Here is a 24,116-nt window from a genome sequence, read left to right as displayed (position 1 = left end):
TTTCAACCGGGATTGGTTTCAACGAAGCAGCCAAAGGTTGGGGCTTCAGCATTCATATTTACACAGCCAGTGGAGATGGCTTAGCAAATAATATCGTAGTTAGAGTAATGTATTATCCTTAGCAAAAATAAACTGCTACAGTGGGATCAGAGTCTTCGGAGAGGGGCGGCATACAAATCTAAGTAATAAATAAATAAGTAAATAAATCAAAAATGGCTTGGGATATGATCAAATATTATATGACTTTTCCTTTGCCTGATTGGAGGAGAAAACCAGTCTTCTGTTTTCCATTATTGGGGCATCCCAATACATAGAGGAAACGTGGTGGTCTTGCAGATATACAGCTTTTATTGTAGGCCACCCAGAGTCCAATGTGGAACTGGGCGGCTGCAACCTTTTAAAACACGCGCGCCGCTTCGCAGCTGTCTCCTGAAGCCGAACGCTAACTTCCGCGTTCGGCTTCAGGAGACAGCTCCTTGGCGCTCGTATCCCGCGCGCCGCTTCGCAGCTGTCTCCTGAAGCCGAACGCGGAAGTTAGCGTTCGGCTTCAGGAGACAGCTGCGAAGCGGCGCGCGTGTTTTAAAAGGTTGCAGCCGGCCTGGGGGCTCGGGGGGGTGCTGGCAAGCCCCCCAGGCCGGCTGCAACCTTTTAAAACACGCGCGCCGCTTCGCAGCTGTCTCCTGAAGCCGAACGCTAACTTCCGCGTTCGGCGGCAGCGGGTTTTTTTGTTGTTGCACGGATTAATTGACTTTACATTGTTTCCTATGGGAAACAATGTTTCGTCATACGAGCGTTCCGACTTACGAGCCTCCTTCCGGAACCAATTAGTCTCGTAAGTCGGGGTTCTACTGTATATGGTTGTTCAAACAATTCTATTTCTATGTGCCTAGCCTGTCAAATCAAATGCCTTTAGCCTCTGCCGTTGGCAAAGGCAATTTGCAGATCTCTATTACATCTATTTCTCCGTCCACAGAACCGTGATTGCTGTGATCCAAGGCAGCTTACACTTTCAAATATCTGCCTTTAGAAGTATATGAGGACAGAGCACATTCTTATATACTCATGAATCTTATAACTACAATATTACTCATACTCCCATGTGGGTACCCTATATATTATATTCCATCACTATCGCTCATAATATACAGTACAGTGATACCTCGTCTTACAAACTTAATTGGGACAAGGTTTGTAAGGTGAAAAGTTTCTAAGACGAAACAATGTTTCCCATAGGAATCAATGGAAAAGTGATTAATGCGTGCAAGCCCAAAACTCACCCCTTTTGCCAGCCGAAGCGCCCATTTTTGCGCTGCTGGGATTTCACTGAGGCTCCCCTCCATGGGAAACCCCACCTCCGGACTTCCGTGTTTTTGTGATGCTGCAGGTTCGCCTGGTGCACCAGTTGCGGCCCAATCTGGACCGGGAGTCGCTCATGCCCTCATCACCTCAAGGCTCGACTACTGTAATGCTCTCTACATGAGGCTACCTTTGAAGAGTGTTCGGAAATTTCAGATTGTGCAGAATGCAGCTACGAGAGCAATCATGGGCTTCCCTAAATATGCCCATGTCACACCAACACCGCAGTCTGCATTGGTTGCCGATCAGTTTCCAGTCACAATTCAAAGTGTTGGTTATGACCTATAAAGCCCTTCATGGCACCGGACCAGATTATCTCCAGGGCCACCTTCTACTACACGAATCCCAGTGACCGATTAGGTCCCACAGACTGGGCCTTCTCCAGGTCCCGTCAACTAAACAATGTCGTTTGGCGGGACCCGGGGGAAGAGCCTTCTCTGTGGTGGCCCTGGCCCTCTGGAACCTACTCCCCCCAGAGATTAGAATTGCCCCCACCCTCCTCGCCTTTCATAAGCTCCTTAAAACCCACCTCTGCCATCAGGCATGGGGGAACTGAGATATTCTTTCCCCCTAGGCCTCTACAATTTATGCATAGTATGTCTGTATGTATGTCTGGTTTTATAATAAGGGTTTTTTAGTTGTTTTAGTATTGGATTGTTACATGCTGTTTTTATCACTGTCGTTAGCCTCCCCGAGTCCACAGAGGTGGGTGGCATACAAATCAAATAAAATAAAATAAATAAATAAATAAATAAATAAATAAATAAATTTAAATATACGATGGAAAATTACAAAGGAAATGGCGGTATTAGTCAAAAGGAATGATATGGGAGAATTTAGAGAAATAAAAGAAGCATCGATAGAAAGTGCTCGGGCGGTAATTGTCCTAGGCTGGAAGGATGCAACAAAATGGACAATACAAAATTGGTATCGGTACATGGTGGATCATATTCAGTTTGAGTTTATGGATAAGAGGATGAATTCAGCCAATGAAACTAATCTGCGTGAACTGATGGGACGATGGGACGTAGAAACATAGAAGTCTGACGGCAGAAAAAGACCTCATGGTTCATCTACTCTGCCCTTATACTATTTCCTGTATTTTATCTTAGGATGGATATATCCTAAGATATATCCCAGGCATGTTTAAATTCAGTTACTGCGGATTTACCAACCATGTCTGCTGGAAATTTGTTCCAAGCATCTACTACTCTTTCAGTAAAATAATATTTTCTCCCGTTGCTTCTTATCTTTCCCCCAATTAACCTCAGATTGTGCCCCCTTGTTCTTGTGTTCACTTTCCTATTAAAAACACAAGGTACAAGGTAAGAGGACATGTGGTTAGTAGAATTCGAGACCAAGGTGCAAAGAATAAATTAGAATTACTTCCTAATATGTAAATAGATATATTGCTTCTGGGTTCGTGGATGGCTAGCAGTAGCCAGGCACAACACCGCGCATGTGGATAATCGCAGAAATCTCGGTCGCGGGTGTGTCCTCATATGGGATGTTGCTTCCAGCGCATGTGCAGAAGACGAATCTCCCACCGACATGTGCACCTGCCCGCCAGTCAGCTGTAGCTGCACGGGCAGCTCCGTTTTTGCTACCGGGATGCCGTATTGCCCCGTACCGGCTGCAACCCGCTACTGGTAACATCTGAATGTAAATCCTGTGACCACGGGGATTCTGCAATGGTTATAAGTGTGAAAAATGATCATCCATCACTTTTTTCAGTGCCGTAACTTTGAGTTATGCAAAGTGTTCTAACTCGAGGACTGTTTGTACCTCCCAAATGTCCCGAAAAGGACGTCGGTCAGCCTTTTGGCCAAGCCCAGATGGAACAGTTAGAAGAAACGGGGAAATAAATTGTGCAATCCCAGAGAGCGAAATAAAAGTTAAACGTTGCTTTAAAAATATGATTTTAATATCGATAGTGGTGAAGAATGCCTGTATGTGGTCGTCATAATGAAAGCCACAATCGGATTGTCCAACCGCAGGAGGTGCAAAGCCACCGGGCGATCCTGGCACAGTTTTCCCCGAGCTGTAATTCTGGACAATCTTAACAGATTCTCAGCAACCAAAGAGTCCCAAGACCATGATACGAATATGAAAACACTCCACTCTGGAAATTTGGAAAGAAAAAGAACACATACTAGCTTAAATGTTTAATATCTAAATATTAATTCATAGTGTGTACTAAGTCTTGTTTGTTTGCTATTGCGGATTGCTAAACTCAGGATCTTACATTTAACTAACCAGTCGCCTTTATTTAAACTAACCATAGTTATGTCGTAGTTTTTCTCCAATGTAGAACTACATATTATTCACTCACTCACTCACTCACTCACTCATTTCTCTCTCCCTCCCTTTCTTTATCTCTCTTTTTGTCACTCTCTTTCTTTTTTTCCCTCCATCTCTCACTCTCCCATCTCTCTCTGTCACTCTCCCCCCTTTCTGTCTTGCCCTCCTTCCCTCCCTCCCTTCCTTTCTTTCTTTCTCTCACTCCCTTTCTCTCTCTCTCTGTCTCTTTCTTTCTGTTTCTCTCTGTCCTCTCTCTCTTATCTCTGTCTCTCTCTCCCCCTTTCTCTTTCTTTCTTTCTTTCTTTCTTTTTTCTTTCTGTCCCTCCCTTTCTTTCTTTCTTTCTTTCTCTTTTTCTCTCTCTCTCTCTGTTTCTCCCTCCCTCCTCCTCTCTCCCTTCTCTCTCCGTCTCTCTCCCTTTCTTTCTCTCTCTGTCTCTTCCTCTCTCTTTCTGCCTCTCTCTTTTTGTCTCTTTCTATCTCTATCTCTCTTTCTCTCTCTCTCTCTTTCTTTCTCTCCCTCCCTCCCTTTCTCTCTCTCTCTTCTAGAGTTGGAAGGGACCTACATCTCATCTAAAGCAAACCAAATGACTCAAATGCCCAATCTTCTTCATATGGAACTGAGTAGAATCTTTGCCTGGCTATATACACACACAAACACACAAACCACACACTCCCCCAACATATTCCTCCACAACCACTAACATAAGGTTTTGGCAAGAAGTTAATTGTCAGTTGCTAAAACGCTTCCATTATAGATGAAAAACCTTTCTGCTCTAATCTCTTGTTGCCAAGTCTTATTGTTGTGCCATCCACAGTTTTTCCTTCCTACCTTGCCCTGTTTTTACTAGGCGTTTTCTTTCTGAAATCTCAACTTTTGCTGTGCCAAATTTCTTCATTTTCTTTTCATATATTGTGTCTGCAATTCAGGGGCAGAGCACTTCTTCTTAAAATCGCCCCACCAACCTTTAAGGTCTTCCATGCCGCAGGCAGCTTTCGTGTCTTAAGGTGAAACTAGAACTCACCGTATCCTGGGGGATTTGCCCAAATTTTTGCTTTTGAAATAATTTGGAAGAAAACTATAAATCAAAATATGTTGGACCCAACCTCCCTCCCTCCCTTCCTTTCCCCCTCTACCTCTCCCTCCCTCTCTTCTTCCTTATTATTATTATTTATTATTATTTATTAGATTTGTATTCCGCCCCTCTCCGTAGACTCGGGGCGTCTCACAACAATAACAAAAACAATGTAAGAACAAATCTAATAATTTAAAAAACACTAAAAACCCCATTATTAAAAGCAAACATACACACAAACATACCATGTATAAACTGTATAGGCCCGGGGCAGATGTCTCAGTTCCCCCATGCCTGACGGCAGAGATGGGTCTTAAGAACTTTACGAAAGGCAAGGAGGGTGGGGGCAATTCTAATCTCCGGGGGGAGCTGGTTCCAGAGGGTCGGGGCCGCCCCAAAGAAGGCTCTTCTCCTGGGTCCCGCCAAATGACATTGTTTAGTCGACGGGACCCAGAGAAGGCCAACTCTGTGGGACCTAACCAGTTGCTGGGATTCGTGCGGCAGAAGGCGGTCCCGGACATATTCTGGTCCGATGCCATGAAGGGCTTTATAGGTCATAACCAACACTTTGAATTGTGACCGGAAATTGATCGGCAACCAATGCAGACTGCGGAGTGTTGGTGTAACATGGGCATACCTTGGGAAGCCCATGACTGCTCTTGCAGCTGCATTCTGCATGATCTGAAGTTTCCGAACACTTTTCAAAGGTAGCCCCATGTAGAGAGCATTACATTAGTCGAACCTCGAGGTGATGAGGGCATGAGTGACTGTGAGCAATGAGTCCCGGTCCAGATAGGGCCGAAACTGGTGCACCAGGCGAACCTGGGCAAATGCCCCCCTCGCCACAGCTGAAAGATGTTTCTCTAATGTGAGCTGTGGATCGAGGAGGACACCCAAGTTGCGGACCCTCTCCGAGGGGATCAATAATTCCACCCACAGGGTTATGGACGGACAGATGGAATTGTCCTTGGGAGGCAGAACCCACAGCCACTCCGTCTTATCCGGGTTGAGTTTGAGCCTTCCCTCTCACCTTCTTTCCTTCCTCCCTGATCCCATCCCTCCCTCCCCCTTTTCTTCTTCCTTCTTTCCTCCCTCTCCCCTTCTTTCTTTCCTTCCTGTTCCCATCCCTTTGTCCCTCCTTCCTTTTCCCTCCTCCCCTCCCCCTTCCTTCCTTCCTTTCTCCCTCTTTCTCCCCTTCTTTCTTTCCTCCCTATTCCCATCATTCTCCCTCCCTCCTTCCTTTCTCCCTCCTTCTTTCCTTCCTTCCTCCCCTTTCCTACCTCCCTGTTCCCATCCCTTTCTCCTTCTTCCCCTCCTTCTATCTCCCTTTCTTTCCTTCCTCCCTGTTCCCAGTCCTCCTTCCTTCCTTCCTTCCTTCCTTCCTTCCTTTTTCCCTCCCTCCCTCTCCTCTTCTTTCTTTCCTTCTTGTTCCCATCCCTTTCTCCCTCCTTCCTTTTTCCCTCATCCCCTCCCTCCCTCCCTCCCTCCTGCCTTCCTTTCTTCCTCTCTCTCCCCTTCTTTTTCCCCTCTCTATTCCAATCACTTTCTCCCTCCTTCTTTTCTCCCTCCTCCCCTCCCTCCTTCTTTCCTTCCTCCCTTCCTTCCTCCCCTTCCTTCCTTTCCCTCCTTCTCCCCTTCTTTCCTTCCTCCCTATTCCCATCCCCACCTCCCTTCCTCTCTTTCTCTCCCTTCTCCCTTCCCTTCCTTCCTTTTCCCTTTCTCATCTGCCTACGTCCTTCCCCTTCCCACTAATTCAATTTTAAAATGATGTTAATGAATGGGAAAGTTACTGGAGATTAGGAAGCCAAAAAGGATTATGAAAGCAACTGGACTGTTCAACAAATTAGTTTTGAGGTTTGCGGGAATGTGTGTAGTGCCAAGAGTTTTCTTCTGGTTTTATATTCAGAATATACGCAACACTTTCATGCACCCTGGTTTCTGTCTTGATTGGCCTTTTTTAATTTATTTTTAAGAGAGTTCTGTCAGCCAGATTCCTCTTTATTTCAAACGAGGATATATTGGAGGATTACATCATTACTGTGTTCAGTTCTGGAGACCTCACCTACAAAAAGATATTGACAAAATTGAACAGGTCCAAAGACGGGCTACAAGAATGGTGGAAGGTCTTAAGCTTAAAACGTATCAGGAAAGACTTCATGAACTCAATCTGTATAGTCTGGAGCAGTGATTTTCAACCTTTTTTGAGCTGCGGCACATTTTTTACATATACAAAATCATGGGGCACGTTGAACGGGGGGGGCAATGGGGGGGATAAAAAAAGTTTGGACAAAAAAATTCTCTCTCTCTCTCTTCCTCCCTTTCACTATTTCTCTCCCTCTTTCTCTCCCTTCCTTCCTCTCTCCATCCCTCTTTCTTTCTCTCTTCCTTCCTTCCTCTCTTTTTTGCTCACTTTCTCTCTCCCTCCTTCCCTCCCTCTCTTTCTCTCTCTCTTGCTTTCTTTCTCTCTCTCTTGCTTTCTTTCTCTCTCTCTTTCTTTCTTTCTCTCTCTCTCTTTCTTTCTTTCTTTCACTCTCTCTCTTTCTCTCTTGCTCAGCTTCGCGGCACACCTGACCATGTCTCGCGGCACACTAGTGTGCCACGGCACACTGGTTGAAAAACACTGGTCTGGAGGACAGAAGGAAAAGGGGGGACATGATCGAAACATTTAAATATGTTAAAGGGTTAAATAAGGTTCAGGAGGGAAGTGTTTTTAATAGGAAAGTGAACACAAGAACAAAGGGACACAATCTGAAGTTAGTTGGGGGAAAGATCAAAAGCAAAGTGAGAAAATATTATTTCACTGAAAGAGTAGTAGATCCTTGGAACAAACTTCCAGCAGACGTGGTTGGTAAATCCACAGTAATTGAATTTAAACTTGCCTGGGATAAACATATATCCATTGTAAGATAAAATACAGAAAATAGTATAAGGGCAGACTAGATGGACCATGAGGTCTTTTTCTGCCATCAGTCTTCTATGTTTCTATTATTTTTGTGTGTGTTTAGTAAACATCTGTTTTAGGAATGCCGAGATGAATTCTTTCTTGTGGGCAAGTCTGGCATTCTTTTTTTTTTAAATCATTATTATGTCAGGGGATGGATTTTTAAAAATATTTCCCTTCTTGTTTTGCTCTCTGCAATCTCTGAAGAGTTGCATCTTGATTGCCATGCGCAGTTGAAGTTTCCAGAACAGCAACGATGATCAGTTTTCATCCAGATGGTACAATGCTAAGTGTTGTGTGTCTTCATTCTTCATTGGAGTGGAAACGAAAAACCATTTTATTTTAGAGTGAATTGGCTTTAACGCATACCCTTTAATGAATAACAGTGATTTTGCTCTGCCTGCTCCCTCTTCCATCGGTTGAAGTTTAATTTCAAGTGCATTGTTTTTTATTGTTGCATATATATATACCGTGTTTCCCCGAAAGTAAGACAGTGTCTTACTTTCTTTTTACCCCCAAAAGCCCCACTACGTCTTACTTTCGGGGTATGTCTTACATTGGGAAAAAATTGAAAGGGTCGCGTTCCTGAAGGCATCTCCCCAGAGTCCAGAAGGGCAGCCGCGGGACAGGAGCCTCATGAGCCCTTTTCCAAGTTCAACCTCAGGGCTCCAAGCGGCGTGCACGCGTGGAGCCACAGACGCGTGTCGGGGAAGCGTGTGTCTGGAGGGGAGGAGCCGCTCTGCGCAGTTGGGCAGCCCCACCTGCCTGCTGGAAAGGAGGCGGGCGAAGGAGGGCGCAGCTCTGGTCGCTTGCAGCCGAGCCTCAGCAGGACTCGATTGCTGGGACGAGTGCCTTCACTGCAAGCCACCGCCCGCTCGGCTCGCTTCGGACTAGCGCCATCCTTCGCTTTGCCAAGCCAGGGAAGAGGCGGTGGCGCCACGGCGAGGCGAAGGCGAGGGGCACGCGGGGAGCTTGGAAGCGACGTTATCGGGCTCCCCCCCCCCGGCAATACCCCTGTGTTTCCCCGAAAGTAAGACATATGTCTTACTTTCGGGGTATGGCTTATATTAGCCGACCCCCCTGAAACCCCCGATACGTCTTACAATCGGGGGTGTCTTACTATCGGGGAAACAGGGTATATACAGTGATACCTCGTCTTACAAACGCCTCGTCATACAAACTTTTCGAGATACAAACCCGGGGTTTAAGATTTTTTTTGCCTCTTCTTACAAACTATTTTCATCTTACAAACCCACCACCGCTGCTGGGATGCCCCGCCTCCGGACTTCCATTGCCAGCGAAGCGCCCGTTTTTGCGCTGCTGGGATTTCCCTGAGGCTCCCCTCCATGGGAAACCCCACCTCTGGACTTCTGTGTTTTTGTGATGCTGCAGGGGAATCCCAGCAGCGCAAAAATGGGCGCTTTGCTGGCAACGGAAGTCCGGAGGTGGGGTTTCCCAGCGAGGGGAGCCTCAGTGAAATCGCAGCATCGCAAAAACAGAGAGGTCCGGAGGTGGGGTTTCGAGGACATCAGTGTTTTTGCGATGCTGCAATTTCACTGATGCTCCCTTCGCTGGGAAACCCCACCTCCGGACTTCCGTTGCCAGCGAAGCGCTCGTTTTTGCGATGCTGGGATTCCCCTGCAGCATCGCAAAAACACAGAAGTCCGGAGGTGGGGTTTCCCATGGAGGGGAGCCTCAGGGGAATCCCAGCAGCGCAAAAACGGGCGCTTCGGCTGGCAAAAGGGGTGAATTTTGGGCTCGCACGCATTAATCGCTTTTCCATTGATTCCTATGGGAAACATTGTTTCGCCTTACAAACCTTTCACCTTAAGAACCTCGTCCTGGAACCAATTAAGTTTGTAAGACAAGGTATCACTGTATTAGACTGGTTCCCGCTTTGATAGTCTTTCGTAAGGCCCTCAAGACTTGGGTTTCACCAGCGGGCCTGAGGACCCGAGGGTGACAGAACCCACCAAGTTGCTTGCTTGGTTGTTTGATTTTTTTATTTTTATTGTATTGTATTTGTCAAACAAGTATAGAGTTATAGTTTGTATTAACATAACAAGACATAAAGAAGTGATAAAAAAGGACAATAAGACAGAAGGACAGGGGCAGTAGGCACAATAATGCGCTTATGCACACCTCTTACTGATCTCTTAGAAAACGGGAGAGGTCAACAGTAGACTATCTATCTATCTATCTATCTGATTTGATTTGATTTGATTTGATTTGTATGCCGCCCCTCTCCGCAGACTCGGGGCGGCTAACAACAGTAGAAAGACAATATAAACAAATCTAATATTAAAGTAATTTAAAAAAACCCAATTTAAGGAACCAATCATACCTACAGACATACCATGCATAAATTTTATAAGCCTAGGGGGAAGGGAATATCTCAATTCCCCCATGCCTGACGACAGAGGTGGGTTTTAAGAAGCTTACGAAAGGCAAGGAGGGTGGGGGCAACACTGATATCTGAGGGGAGTTGGTTCCAGAGGGTTAGGGCCGCCACAGAGAAGGCTCTTCCCCTGGGTCCCGCCAAACGACATTGTTTAGTTGACAGGACCCGGAGGAGGCCAACTCTGTGGGACCTAACTGGTCACTAGGATTCGTGCGGCAGAAGACGGTCCCGGAGATATTCTGGTCCGATGCCATGAAGGGCTTTATAGGTCATAACCAACACTTTGAATTGTGACTAAGGTTGAAGATTTTGGGGTTACCTGAAAAAACAACAGAGTCAGGTCGTGAATTCCAGGCATTGATCACTCTGTTGCTGAAGTCATATTTTCTGCAGCCAAGTTTAGAGCGATTTACATTTAGTTTGTTTCTATTATGTGCTTTTGTGTTGTAGTTGTTGAAGGTGAAGTAGTCACTAAAAGGAAGGATGTTATGGTGTTTGATCTTATGAACAACAGTAAAATCAGTTCAGAAGGGACATAGTTGTTAATTGTCTAGCGGTAGTATTTGTCGTAGTTGTCGCCAGTGGTTGGAGAATTATTGTGTGTGTGTGTTTTAATTTTCTATACTGTGCTTTTATTGCTTGTAAACCACTACAGTCCCCGTGAGCCAATAAGTGGCCGTATAAATTTCCTAAACAAACCAACCAACCGCATGCTGCTTTGTTTATGATGGCAGGGATTGCAGGCGATTTGATTTGCCTTGTCTCTCGCTGTCCGAAAAATTACTGTTTTGCCTTAAGTGTCTGCATGCATTTTTATTACTAGCGAATGGAAACTTCCAATTTTAAAACGTGAGTCAGAGAGTCGGACGGCCAAGCTTTTGAAACGCATGGCATAGATTCACCGCAAATAATAGACATGTCAATAGGAGGCTCAGCTGTCACTCAACGGCCATTTGGCATTTGTGCGTGATGCATCTGAGGATAAGAGAGAGTTTGGCTTTTGGGAATCTGTTTTGTTTGGAAGGACCTGCCTAACCTCTCCGGCCTTTTTCATGACCTAAGACCCATTTATTTATTTATTTTTATTTATTTATTTATTTATTCTGTCCAATACATAAGAATACACAATGAAAGTTATAGAGGATACAGTAGAGAAGAAATACGAGATATAGGAGAGACTATAGGATAGGGGACGGAAGGCACTCTAGTGCGCTTATTACCAGACTCCGTAGTATCATCATCATCATAATAATAATAATAATAATAATAATAATAATAATAATAATAATTTATTAGATTTGTATGCCGCCCCTCTCCTAAGACTCGGGGCGGCTCACAACAACAATCAAAGACAATATAACATTGCAACAAATCTAATATTATTTATTTATTTATTGGATTTGTATGCCGCCCCTCTCCGCAGACTCCGCAGAGAAAGATATATAAAACTCCAACAATTAAAAACCATGCAACACATACAAACCAAAACATAAAATATAAAAGCTTTGGGGAGGTGTCTCAGTTCCCCCATGCCTGGCGATATAGGTGGGTCTTCAGTAATTTGCGAAAGACAAGGAGGGTGGGGGTCTTTCTAATCTTCGGGGGGAGTTGATTCCAGAGGGCCGGGGCCGCCACAGAGAAGGTTCTTCCTCTGGGGCCTGCCAAACGACATTGTTTGGTCGACAGGACCCGGAGAAGGCCAACTCTGTGGGACCTTATCGGCCGCTAGGATTTTTGCGGTAGAAGGCGGTTCCGGAGGTATTCTGGTCCACTACCATGTAAGGCTCTAACCCCCAACAATTTACCCTTAGACTGCCCATGGTTGACCTCTCCAGATTCCTAAGAGGTCAGTAAGGGGAGTGCATAAGTACACTAGAGTGCCTTCCGTCCCCTGTCCTATTGTCTCTCCTATATCTCCTATATGTTCTCTTCTATCCCTATATCTTTCTTCTATTCTCTCATCAATTTATTTTATCCTATACTCTCTCTTCTATTCTTTCTCTAATTTTATTTCCTCGAAGGTGTCCTCTATTATCTTCATTGTGTATTGTTGTGTACTAGACAAAATAAATAAAAATAAACAAACAAGATCCAAAGCGGTGCCAAATCTGGTGTTGGCCAATGAAAGAGGACGTGGGCTGGGAAGATTAAAAGGGAAAACAATGGTGCAAGAATATCGGAAGGGACTCAGATACCCAGCAATAATGCCCAGCCTCCTTTGATTAACAAAAACCCAGCACAGACTGGGGTGGTTCAGCAGCGGGAGGGAAATTTTATCCAACCTCCTGCTTAGTGAAGCCGAAACAAGAAGCTGACAGGCGCTTCAGATTTTTTATAGCGGTGTATGTGTGTGAGAGAGAGAGAGAGAAAGAGAAAGAGAGAAGGACGGGAATTTTCCTGGTACCTCTACTTACGAACATAATTTGTTCCAGTGACCAGGTTCTTAAGTAGAAAAGTTTGTAAGAAGAAGCAATTTTTCTCATAGGAATCAATGGAAAAGCAAATAATGTGTGCAATTGGGGAAACCACAGGGAGGGTGGAGGCCCTGTTTTCTCCCCGGAGATTCCTAGAGAGGCCCCATGGAGGCTTCTCCATGCTTTTTCCAGCCCTGATTCCTTCCAAGAGATTCCTAGACAGGCCCCACGGAGGCTTCTCTTCACCTTTTCCGGCCCTGTCTCCTCCCAGGAGATTCCTAGACAGGCCCCATGGAGGCTTCTCCCCACCTTTTCCGGCCCTGTTTCCTCCCAGGAGATTCCTAGAGAAGCCCCATGGAGGCTTCTCCCCGCATTTTCTGGCCCTGTTTCCTCCCAGGAGATTCCTAGAGAGGCCCCATGGAGGCTTCTCCCCACCTTTTCCGGCCCTGTTTTCTCCCAGGAGATTCCTAGAGAAGCCCCATGGAGGCTTCTCCCCACCTTTTCCGGCCCTGTTTCCTCCCAGGAGATTCCTAGAGAGGCCCCATGGAGGCTTCTCCCCACCTTTTCCGGCCCTGTTTCCTCCCAGGAGATTCCTAGAGAGGCCCCACGGAGGCTTCTCCCGGCCTTTTCTGGTTACAGTTTTGGAGACTCTGGTTTGTAAGTGGAAAATGGTTCTTGAGAAGAGGCAAAAAAATCTTGAACACCCGGTTCTTATCTAGAAAAGTTTGTAAGTAGAGGCGTTTGTAGATAGAGGTACCACTGTATTCTCAATGTATGCAGTTTTTGCTACGCCTTATGGAGAAATAATTGCAACAAAAAAGAGGGAGTTAAACGAATCTCTAAAGCACCTGAAGACAGGAGAATAAACAATGGTGGAAACTAAACAAGGAGAGAAGCAACTTAGAACTAAGGAGAAATTCCTGACAGTGAGAACAATTCATCAGTAGAATGAATTGCCTCCAGAGGTTGTGAATGCTCCAACACTGGAGGTTTTTAAGAAAACATTGGACACCCTTTGTCTGAAGAGGTATAGTGCCTAAGCAGGGATTTGGATTATAAGACCTCCAAGGACTTTACCCTTTTGCAAAGTGACAAATGCATTTTAACCTAAACAAGTGAAAAGTTATGCACATTGGGACAAAGAACCCCAATTATACCTACCAACTGATGGGGACCAAACTTTCTGAGACAACCCAAGAAACGGATCTTGGGGTTTTGGTGGACAGCTCAATGAAGATGTCAACCGACGGCGCAGCAGCAGTAGAAAAAGCAAATTCCATGCTTGGCATGATTAGAAAGGGAATCGAAAATAAGTCGGTAAGTGTTGTATTGCCTCTGTACAAATCGATGGTGAGACCACACTTGGAGTACTGTGTACAGTTCTGGTCACCGCACCTCAAGAAGGATATAATGGAACTGGAAAAGGTGCAAAAAAGGGCAACAAGAATGATGAAGGAAATGGAGCCCCTCCCTTATGAAACCAGGTTGCAAAGCCTTGGTCTCTTCAGCCTTGAAAGACGGCGTTTAAGCGGGGACTTGATCGAAGTGTATAAAATCATGCATGGGATGGAAAAGGTGGATAGAGAAAAATCCTTTTCTCTATAACACAATACTAGGACGCGGGTGCAATCCCTAAAGTCCGCGGAGTCCGCGGAGAGGGGCGGCATACAAATATAAATAATAAATAAAATAAATAATAAATAAATAAATAAAGTTCATAGGGAAGAAACTGAGGACAAATCAAGGGAAATATTTCTTCACCCAGAGGGTCCTTGGTTGATGGAATTCACTTCCAGAAAAGGTCGTGACAGCTGTCAGACTTGACAGCTTCAAGGCAGCATTAGACAGATTCATGGATGCCAAGTGTATCGGTGGTTATTGAAACGGATGTCCATGTGCTGCCTCTATGTTGGTTGAGGCAGACAGGGTTCCCTTGGGTCCCATTTGTTGGGGGTGAAGGGAAAGGGAGGGTCTTGCCTTCTCTTTCTGCTCAAGATCCCCATGGACAATTGGTGGGCCACTGTGTGACACAGAATGCTGGACTCGATGGGCTTTGGCCTGATTCAGCAGGGCTCTTCTTATGTTCTTATGTTCTTAAACAAAAATGTTAAATGAGCTCTGCCCAACGCCGTCCAACCATTCCTGTGTTAGTGAGGGACCCGAAACCAAAACAGTTTCTTGGTTAAGGTGAGCATCTGTTTAAGGGGAGTTTCCCTGTAATCGGCTACCTCCTCCGTACCTCTGCAAACAGGGCTGATTGACAGGGAAAAGCTGCCTTTATGCCTATTGGATTGGTGCCAGGTTAGGTTTTGCATTCGGGAAATAATTAATCTCTCTATGCACACAAACCTTAAATCAACCGTAGACTAATTGGCTGCCGGAAAGATGAAATCGATTTCTCCCATCTGAAGTTTCTGTCTTATGAACCTTTGCATTTTAATTGGAGAAGAGATTGGGGGCTTTCCACGGGCACATAGAGAGGAGGTGTGGAACACCACTGGATGAAAAGAGAAAGCGAGTGAGTTTACTCTTCATTGGAGTTCCCCATTGCGGATAGAATGTAAGGATTGAAGACCAGCGAAACATATAGAAACATAGAAACATAGAAGTCTGACGGCAGAAAAAGACCTCATGGTCCATCTAGTCTGCCCTTATACTATTTTCTGTATTTGATCTTAGGATGGATCTATGTTTATCCCAGGCATGTTTAAATTCAGTTACTGTGGATTTACCAACCACGTCTGCTGGAAGTTTGTTCCAAGGATCTACTACTCTTTCAGTAAAATAATATTTTCTCATGTTGCTTTTGATCTTTCCCCCAACTAACTTCAGATTGTGTCCCCTTGTTCTTGTGTTCACTTTCCTATTAAAAACACTTCCCTCCTGGACCTTATTTAACCCTTTAATATATTTAAATGTTTCGATCATGTCCCCCCCTTTCCTTCTGTCCTCCAGACTATACAGATTGAGTTCATTAAGTCTTTCCTGATACGTTTTATGCTTAAGACCTTCCACCATTCTTGTAGCCCGTCTTTGAACCCGTTCAATTTTGTCAATATCTCTTACCATCTAAATTTCTATTTAGGGGTAGTGATCTCTGACAGTTTCAAAATGGGTGAACAGTGCAGTCAGGCGGTAGGGAAAGCGAGTAGAATGCTTGGCTGCATAGCTAGAGGTATAACAAGCAGGAAAAGGGAGATTGTGATCCTGCTGTATAGAGCGCTGTTGAGACCCCATTTGGAATACTGTGTTCAGTTCTGGAGACCTCACCTATAAAAAGATATGGATCAAATGGAACAGGTCCAAAGACAGGCTACAAGAATGGTGGAAGGTCTTAAGCATAAAAAGTATCAGGAAAGACTTCATGAACTCAATCTGCATAGTCTGGAGGACAGAAGGGAAAGGGGGGACATGATCGAAACATTTAAATACGTTAAAGGGTTAAATAAGGTTCAGGAGGGAAGTATTTGTATTTGTATTTATTAGATTTGTATGCCTTCCCTCTCCGAAGACTCGGGGCGGCTAACAACAATATAAAAAGACAAGGTAAACAAATCTAATATTAAAAATAATCTTAAAAACCCCAATTTAAATAGCCACTCATACGTACAAGCATACCATGTATAAATTCTATCAGCCTAGGGGGAAGGGAAATTTCAATTCCCCCATGCCTGACGACAGAGGTGGCTTTTAAGGAGCTTGCGAAAGGCAAGGAGGGTGGGGGCAACTCTGATATCTGGGGGGAGCTGGTTCCAGAGGGTCGGGGCCGCCACAGAGAAGGCTCTTCTCCTGGGTCCCGCCAAACGACATTGCTTAGTCCACGGGACCCACAGAAGGCCAACTCTGTGGGACCTAACTGGTCGCTGGGATAGTGTTTTTAATAGGAAAGTGAACCCAAGAACAAGGGGGCACAATCTGAAGTTAGTTGGGGGAAAGATCAAAAGCAACATTAGAAAATATTATTTTACTGAAAGAGTAGTAGATCCTTGGAACAAACTTCCAGCAGACATGGTAGATAAATCCATAGTAACTGAATTTAAACATGCCTGGGATAAACATATATCCATTCTAAGATAAAATACAGGAAATAGTATAAAGGCAGACTAGATGGACCAGGAGGTCTTTTTCTGCCGTCAGTCTTCTATGTTTCTATGTGTGTGATTGCTAATTATCCCTGCCCTGATTTGCCAAGAGAACTGGAAAATTTACTTTGGCCGGAAAGAGAAGCTGGAAACGTGTCGAACACGTGAACAAAGGAAAGCTTCATTGGCAGCCCTCAAAAGAGCCGTAAAAGTTTTCTATTCTTTTGAATATATATTTATTAAGTTTTTCCATTTTTTTAAAAAAAGTACATGATCCTATTTACAGATGAATCTACATCATATATACATTCCTATCAATATTGTCTTTTAATTGCTTTTAAATTTTTTAATATTTTATTTCATTTTAAGTTTCTTTTTTTTTGTCCATTGGTACCATTTTGTCCTAGGTTTCATAATAATCCGATTCTTTTCGATTATTAAGTTCCATTGTCAATCTGTCCATCTCTGCACAGTCGTATATTTTCTTGATGATCTCATTGTCTTCAGGTATTTGCGGATTTTTCCAGTTCTGTGCAAATACCATCCTTGCAGCTGTTGTAATATGCAAGCTTAAATATTTTACATTTTTAGAATAGGTACCTCTCATAATGCCCAGTAGACAAAACTCTGGCGTATATTCTATTTTTGTATTTGTTATTTGACACAACCAATTATTTATTTTTTTCCAATATTTTCTTGTCTCTGGACATAAAGTTTTCTATTCAAACGGCCCTCTCATTTTATTTCTGGAAAGTGGACGACTGGCATGAATAGGAGCAATTTTCGGTGTGTGTGTGTGTGTGTGTCAAACTGTGGTGAGATCTTTGTGGTGATTTGTTATGCACAAACACAGGAAGAGTTGTGACAGTGACAAAATATTAGGTTTAGCTAAAATGCTTCCTAAAAATAACAAGAGAGGAGAGGTCGAAGCAAGAATGTGATGAGATAAATGAAAAAAGTTGACCCGGTTGATTTGAGTCTTGTTATTGCTAAATTAATCTACCGAAATGTAATGTTTTGGACCTTTTTGCTGCTGGGTCTGTTGACGAGGTTTTGAAAGTGTTAACTCTTTTGTGTCACTCAGGGAGAGCTTATCATTTTATTTTTTTTTAAAAAGAGTATGTATTTTAAAATGTCATCCCCGCTGGCAACACCTTTACATTTTTTTAACTAATGAATACTAAATTGAATTAATTGCAGTTTGCTATCTAATCAAGATTAAAATGAACATCCCGCCATTCAATTAACAATTGCATTTCCATCAGGCAGTGTATATATGTTGTGATTTGCCCATCAGTTTGTTTAGATTCTTGCGGATTCTTCACCCGTTAAACAATACCAATGTTAACAATATCAAAAGAGGGGAGGGGGGAAATACATCACAAATGCCGAGGTGAATTCAGATGTTTTCTGTTAAGAATAAGGTGACCAGACGTCCCGCTTTTGGTGGGACAGTCCTGCATTTTAGGAATTTTTTCCGCATCCTGTGTTGCTTTCAAAAAGTCCCGCTTTTCTCGGACGGCCAGTTCTATTCTATTCTATTCTATTTTCTATTCTATTTTCTATTCTATTCTATTCTATTTTCTATTCTATTCTATTCTATTTTCTATTCTATTCTATTTTCTATTCTATTCTATTTTCTATTTATCCTATTTTATTTTCTATTCTATTCTCTATTCTATTTTCTATTCTATTCTATTCTATTTTCTATTCTATTCTATTCTATTTTCTATTCTATTCTATTCTATTTTCTATTCTATTCTATTTTCTATTCTATTCTATTTTCTATTCTATTCTACCATATTTTATGATTCCATTCTATTTTCTATTCATTTAGGATTTCGCATCCTCGAAGCAAAACGTATTCACCCTCCCCCCCCCTTTTTTTTTTTTTGCCTTACCAGATGTGTTGGTGGAAGGAAAACCCTGTGACTCGGATATTGTAGCCGACTGCCCCGTTGGGGATCCCGTGAAGCTCGAAGTGAAGCTGACCAATTGGAGCAAGCACAACGTCGGCCCCTTCTCCCTCACTGTGATCCCTTACCAAGATTATCAGAACGGCGTCCACAATTACGATCTCCAAGACGGCATCACTTTCGTTGGCTCCAACACCTTTTTTATCGATACAGTAAGTCCGTGCTGGATCGTATTTATTCTGTCTTTAAAACGTTAAGAGAAATAAACATCCCATGGCATTTTGTGATGTTTTATTTATTTTATTTATTTATTTATTATTGTTAGAGTTGAAAGGGACCATGCAGGTCATCAAGTCCAACCCCCTGACTGAGCGGGAAATCCTACAGCACCCCAGCCAAATGGCAACCCAATCTCCTCTTGAAAGTGTCCAGAGTTGGGGAGTTTTATTAAACAATTTCTTTGAAAGAACTTTGGAATTTCACTGTTTAAAAACAGCATGGATTTGTTTGGTTGCTTGCTTGCTTGGTTACATTATCCTCCACTGTCTATAGCACCAGAATGTTTTACACTACTAACAAAATTAACAAAGTACAGTGGTACCTCTGTTTATGAACTTAATTCGTTCCATGACCAGGTTCTTAAGTAGAAAAGTCTCAATTCTTGGAGTCTCTTGGAAAAGATCTTCTAAACCAGGAACATGAACCCTTTTTTTAATCCTAAAATGGAGAAACTAAACACACACACACACACATGTATGTGATTCCTATACAGTGGTACCTTTACTTAAGAACTTTTCTTGATAAGAACCAAGTGTTCAAGATTTTTTTGCCTCTTCTTAAGAAATCTTTTCTACTTAAGAACTTGAACTCGAAAAATTTCCCAGGAAATCTGAGAGCAGCACAAAGGCCCAGCTAGTTTCCTGCCATTCCCCCTTTAATCCCGGTCATCTGGAGCTTTCCTGGGCTGCCAGAGGAGCCTTTCGGTGGCGCTTAAGGAGGCTTTGGCAGCCCAAAGAGAATTGAGCATTTTCCTTTCTCTGGGCGCTTGGAGAGGGAATAAACCTCTGCCAGAGCCAAGAGAAAAGAAATACTCTCTTTGCTCTGGACAGCGACTGTCCTCCTCCTCTTCTTCTTCCTCCTCCTCCCACCCGAATTCCAAGCTTTTATTTCTTTCCTAATTATTATTATTATTATTATTATTATTATTTATTCGATTTGTATGCCGCCCCTCTCCGAAGACTCGGGGCGGCTCACAACATGTAACAACAAATCATAAATAATCCAACAATTTTTAAAAAGTTTAAAGATTTAAAAGACCCCATATACTAACAGACATACACACACGCATACCATATATAAATTAAACATGCCCAGGGGGAGATGTTTCAATTCTCCCATGCCTGACGACAAAGGTGGGTTTTAAGGAGTTTACGGAAGGCAGGAAGAGTAGGGGCAATCCTAATCTCCGGGGGGAGTTGGTTCCAGAGGGCCGGTGCCGCCACAGAGAAGGCTCTTCCCCTGGGGCCCGCCAACCGACATTGTTTAGTTGACGGGACCCGGAGAAGGCCCACTCTGTGGGACCTAATCGGTCGCTGGGATTTGTGCGGCAGTAGGCGGTCTCGGAGATATTCTGGTCCAGTGCCATGAAGGGCTTTAAAGATCATAACCAACACTTTGAATTGTGACCGGAAATTGATCGGCAGCCAATGCAGACTGCGGAGTGAAGGAGAAACATGGGCATACCTAGGTAAGCCCATGACTGCTCTCGCAGCTGCATTCTGCACGATCTGAAGTTTCCGAACACTTTTCAAGGGTAGCCCCATGTAGAGAGCATTACAGTAGTCGAACCTCGAGGTGATGAGGGCATGAGTGACTGTGAGCAGTGAGTCCCGGTCCAGATAGGGCCGCAACTGGTGCACCAGGCGAACCTGGGCAAACGCCCCCCTCGCCACAGCTGAGAGATGTTTTTCTAATGTGAGCTGTGGATCAAGGAGGACGCCCAAGTTGCGGACCCTCTCTGAGGGGGTCAATAATTCCCCCCCCCAGGGTAATGGACGGACAGATGGAATTGTCCTTGGGAGGCAAAACCCACTCCGTCTTATCCGGGTTGAGCTTGAGTCTGTTGATACCCATCCAGGCCCCAACAGCCTCCAGGCACCGGCACATCACTTCCGCCGCTTCGTTGACTGGGCATGGGGTGGAGATGTAGAGCTGGGTATCATCCGCATATTGATGATACCTCACCCTATGTCCTTGGATGATCTCGCCCAGCGGTTTCATGTAGATGTTGAATAGCAGGGGGGAGAGGACCGACCCCTGAGGCACCCCACAAGGGAGAAACCTAGGAGTCGACCTCTGACCCCCCACTAACACCGACTGTGACCGGCCAGAGAGGTAGGAGGAGAACCACTGAAGAACAGTGCCTCCCACCCCCAACCCCTCCAGCCGGCGCAGAAGGATACCATGGTCGATGGTATCGAAAGCCGCTGAGAGGTCAAGGAGCACCAGGACAGAGGATAAACCCCTGTCCCGGGCCCGCCAGAGATCATCCATCAACGCGACCAAAGCGGTTTCCGTGCTGTAACCGGGCCTGAAACCCGACTGCTGGGGACCTAGATAATCGGCTTCTTCCAAGGACCGCTGGAGCTGGAGCGCCACCACCTTCTCGACAACCTTCCCCATAAAGGGAAGGTTGGAGACTGGACGATAGTTGTTAAGCACAGCTGGGTCCAGGGAGGGCTTCTTGAGGAGGGGGCGCACGAGAGCTTCTTTATAGAGAGATGGAAAAACTCCCCTCCCCAAGGAAGCGTTGGTAATCTCCTGGGCCCAGCTCCGCGTCACCTCCCTGCTGGCCGAAACCAACCAGGAGGGACACGGATCCAGTAAACAGGTGGCGGAACTCACAGCTCCAATGACCTTGTCCACTTCATCAGGTGACACCAGATCAAACTCTTCCCAGACAGGTGGACAAGTACGTGCCCCAGTCACCTCGACTGACTCATTGTCAGTCGACTCTGTTATACAATTGGAGTCGAGATCGGCCCGGATCCGAGCGACTTTATCAGCGAAAAACGTGTTAAAATCCTCGGCACTACTCTGTAAGGGCTCCCCAACTCCCCCCTGGTTGAGAAGGGAGCGGGTCACCCTAAACAGAGCGGCCGGGCGGGATTCCGCTGATGCAATCAAGGCGGCATGGTACGCGCATCTTGCCGCCTTGAGCGCCACTTTGTAAGTCTTAATAAAAGCTCTTACAAGTGTTCGATCGGATTCAGACCTACTCTTCCTCCATCGCTTCTCTAGACGTCTCTTTTGGCGTTTCAACTCCCGGAGCTCCTCGTTGAACCATGGGGCTCTACGGGGTCTAGCGCCACGGAGAGGTCGCAAAGGTGCAATCCGGTCAAGAGCCCCCGCCGCAGCCCTGTTCCAGGCCTCCGCGAGAGACTCCGCCGAACTGTGGACGAGTGCCTCTGGAATAACCCCAAGCGCCGTCTGAAAGCCCTCTGGGTCCATCAGGCGCCTGGGGCGGAACATCTTCATTGGTTCCGCCTCCCTGCGGGGGAGGATTGGAGCCAGGAAGTCAAGCCGTAGTAGAAAATGGTCTGACCATGACAAAGGCAACACTTCTAAGCCCCTTAGTCTCAGACCATTACTCAATTGCTCGGAAAGGAATACCATGTCAGGTGCGTGCCCTCCCTCGTGAGTCTAATGGGTTTGCACGCATTATTTGCTTTTACATTGATTCCTATGGGAAAAATTGCTTCTACTTACAAACTTTTCTACTTAAGAACTGTTCTGTCGGGCTGTCTGGTAGACTCCTCCCAAAAATTCACAGGTACAAATTTCAGACACACACATGTTTGAAAATTCAAAACAATGTTCTTTATAATGAAAATTCACATAAACCAAGCCCTCTTTTGGTGTAGCAAAGAGCACTGGTCTCCAAACAAACTGGTAATTTATACAAGTCCCTTATCAGTTCTGTGATACTTAGCTTGCAGCTGTGAGGCAATTCACATTCCTTCTTCTTTCACAAAGTGAAACACACTTTGCTCTGGTTTAGTTTCAAAGCGGGGAAAAATCAGCACACAAAAGGTCAAAGTCAGTAAAGCAGTCACGAAACACAACGATCAGATAATCCTCCACAATGGCCAAACCCACAGGCTGCTCTTTATAGCAGCCTCACTAATGACCACAGCCCCACCCAACCACAGGTGGCCTCATTTTCTTTGATAATAATCTCTCAGTTGTTGTTGCCTATGCATCGCTCTCCGCATGCATGGCTGTATCATTAACTCTTGTTCCGAATCCAAGGAGGAGCTAGATAATTGATCTCCTTCTGAGCTGTCTGCCACACTCTCCTCCTCCCTGTCACTCATGTCTTCTTGGTCAGAGGAGCCTTCATCATCAGATTCCACTGGGGGCAAAACAGGCCTGCAGCATGTGGATGTCTCCCCCACATCCACAGTCCTTGGGGCAGGAGCTGGGCCAGAGCTAACCACAACAAGAACCTGGTCACGGAACGAATTAAGTTCGTAAGTAGAAGGACCACTGTATTTTGTCTTGTCTGATTCTGTTCAAACTCTCCCATCCTTTTCTTTCAGGTTAAGCCAACCGAGAACTCCATGTGCGTTGGCGCGCTTCTGTTCCTCTGCACGGGTGACTTTTACTTGAACATCAAGTTTCACGAAGGCAACGCAAGCAAGGAGTTTCCCCCTTCCTGGTTATGCCTGCCCAGCATTCACCTCCGGGCGGTGCACTCTGTGATCCAGACCAAGTTGTAAATGCCAATGCATAGTCTAGGGCAGGGGGCATCCATCCTTGGCAACTTTAAGACTTGTGGACTTCAACTCCCAGAGTTCCTCAGCCAGCTTAGTTGGCTGAGGCACTCTGGGAATTGAAGTCCACAAATCTTAAAGTTGCCAAGGTTGGAACCTCCTGGTCTAAAGTAGCAATCACCTCCTTGGTCAGCAAGGCTGGCCTTGGGTTCGCCTCTGTCTCTCTTACTTTTTACTCCAAGTTGTCCACATACCTTGGAGAGAAGCATGTTTAAGTACTACCTGGAAGTAGCTAATTGTAACTGGACTGTCGCTTTTGCTGGTTTAAGAAAAGGTTATATACCGAGGAACTGGATTTTCTTCATTCACAATGGTTTACAAGATGATCTCTGATTTTTTTTTAAAGAAATATGTTTCATTATTAAAGAACAACACTGGACTATCAACTGACTTCTGAAATAATCCTCAAATTAATTGCATCATTGCTTGTCTATAAAGTTATAACGTAAGCCCTGCAATTTTTAAAACATTATGTTTGTTCTTTTGAGCGTTCTGGAATCTCTTAAACTTTTAAAAAAATTCTAAACTGTATAGGAGGTGGAAGTCATCTTTTTTCCTACTCTGGCCAAGTTTATTCAGCTCTCAGAATTGGATTTAAGTACAATTCTTGAATAGAAAAGATAGAATAGAATTCTTTATTGGCCAAATGTGATTGAAAATTGATCAATCCATATACTGGGGGGGGGAAGTATTTAGTCAGACACCAATTGTGTAAGTTATTATTATTATTATTATTATTATTATTATTATTATTATTATTATTTAAATTTGTATGCTGCCCCTCTCCCCAGACTCGG

The 24,116-nt window shown here is 44.6% G+C and overlaps 1 protein-coding gene across 3 annotated transcripts in view; it reads left to right on the top strand.

Moving 5' to 3' along the window:
* The window catches only part of TRAPPC9 (trafficking protein particle complex subunit 9), a 410,909-nt gene extending 387,200 nt beyond the window's left edge, over positions 1 to 23,709 (top strand). For all 3 annotated transcript variants that reach the window (XM_070748345.1, XM_070748348.1, XM_070748347.1), the window contains exons 22-23: positions 18,473 to 18,696; positions 23,086 to 23,709. In XM_070748345.1, coding sequence (XP_070604446.1) covers positions 18,473 to 18,696; positions 23,086 to 23,265 — 404 coding nt within the window. In that variant the 3' untranslated portion in view covers positions 23,266 to 23,709. The remainder of the gene's footprint in view (positions 1 to 18,472; positions 18,697 to 23,085) is intronic.
* The last annotated feature ends 407 nt before the right edge of the window (positions 23,710 to 24,116 follow it).

The sequence above is a fragment of the Erythrolamprus reginae genome, chromosome 3 (genome assembly GCF_031021105.1).
Source record: "Erythrolamprus reginae isolate rEryReg1 chromosome 3, rEryReg1.hap1, whole genome shotgun sequence".
Classification (NCBI taxonomy): Eukaryota; Metazoa; Chordata; class Lepidosauria; order Squamata; family Dipsadidae; genus Erythrolamprus; species Erythrolamprus reginae.
The sequence above is the reverse complement of the archived record's forward strand: the minus strand, read 5'-3'. Positions and strand labels throughout refer to the sequence as shown.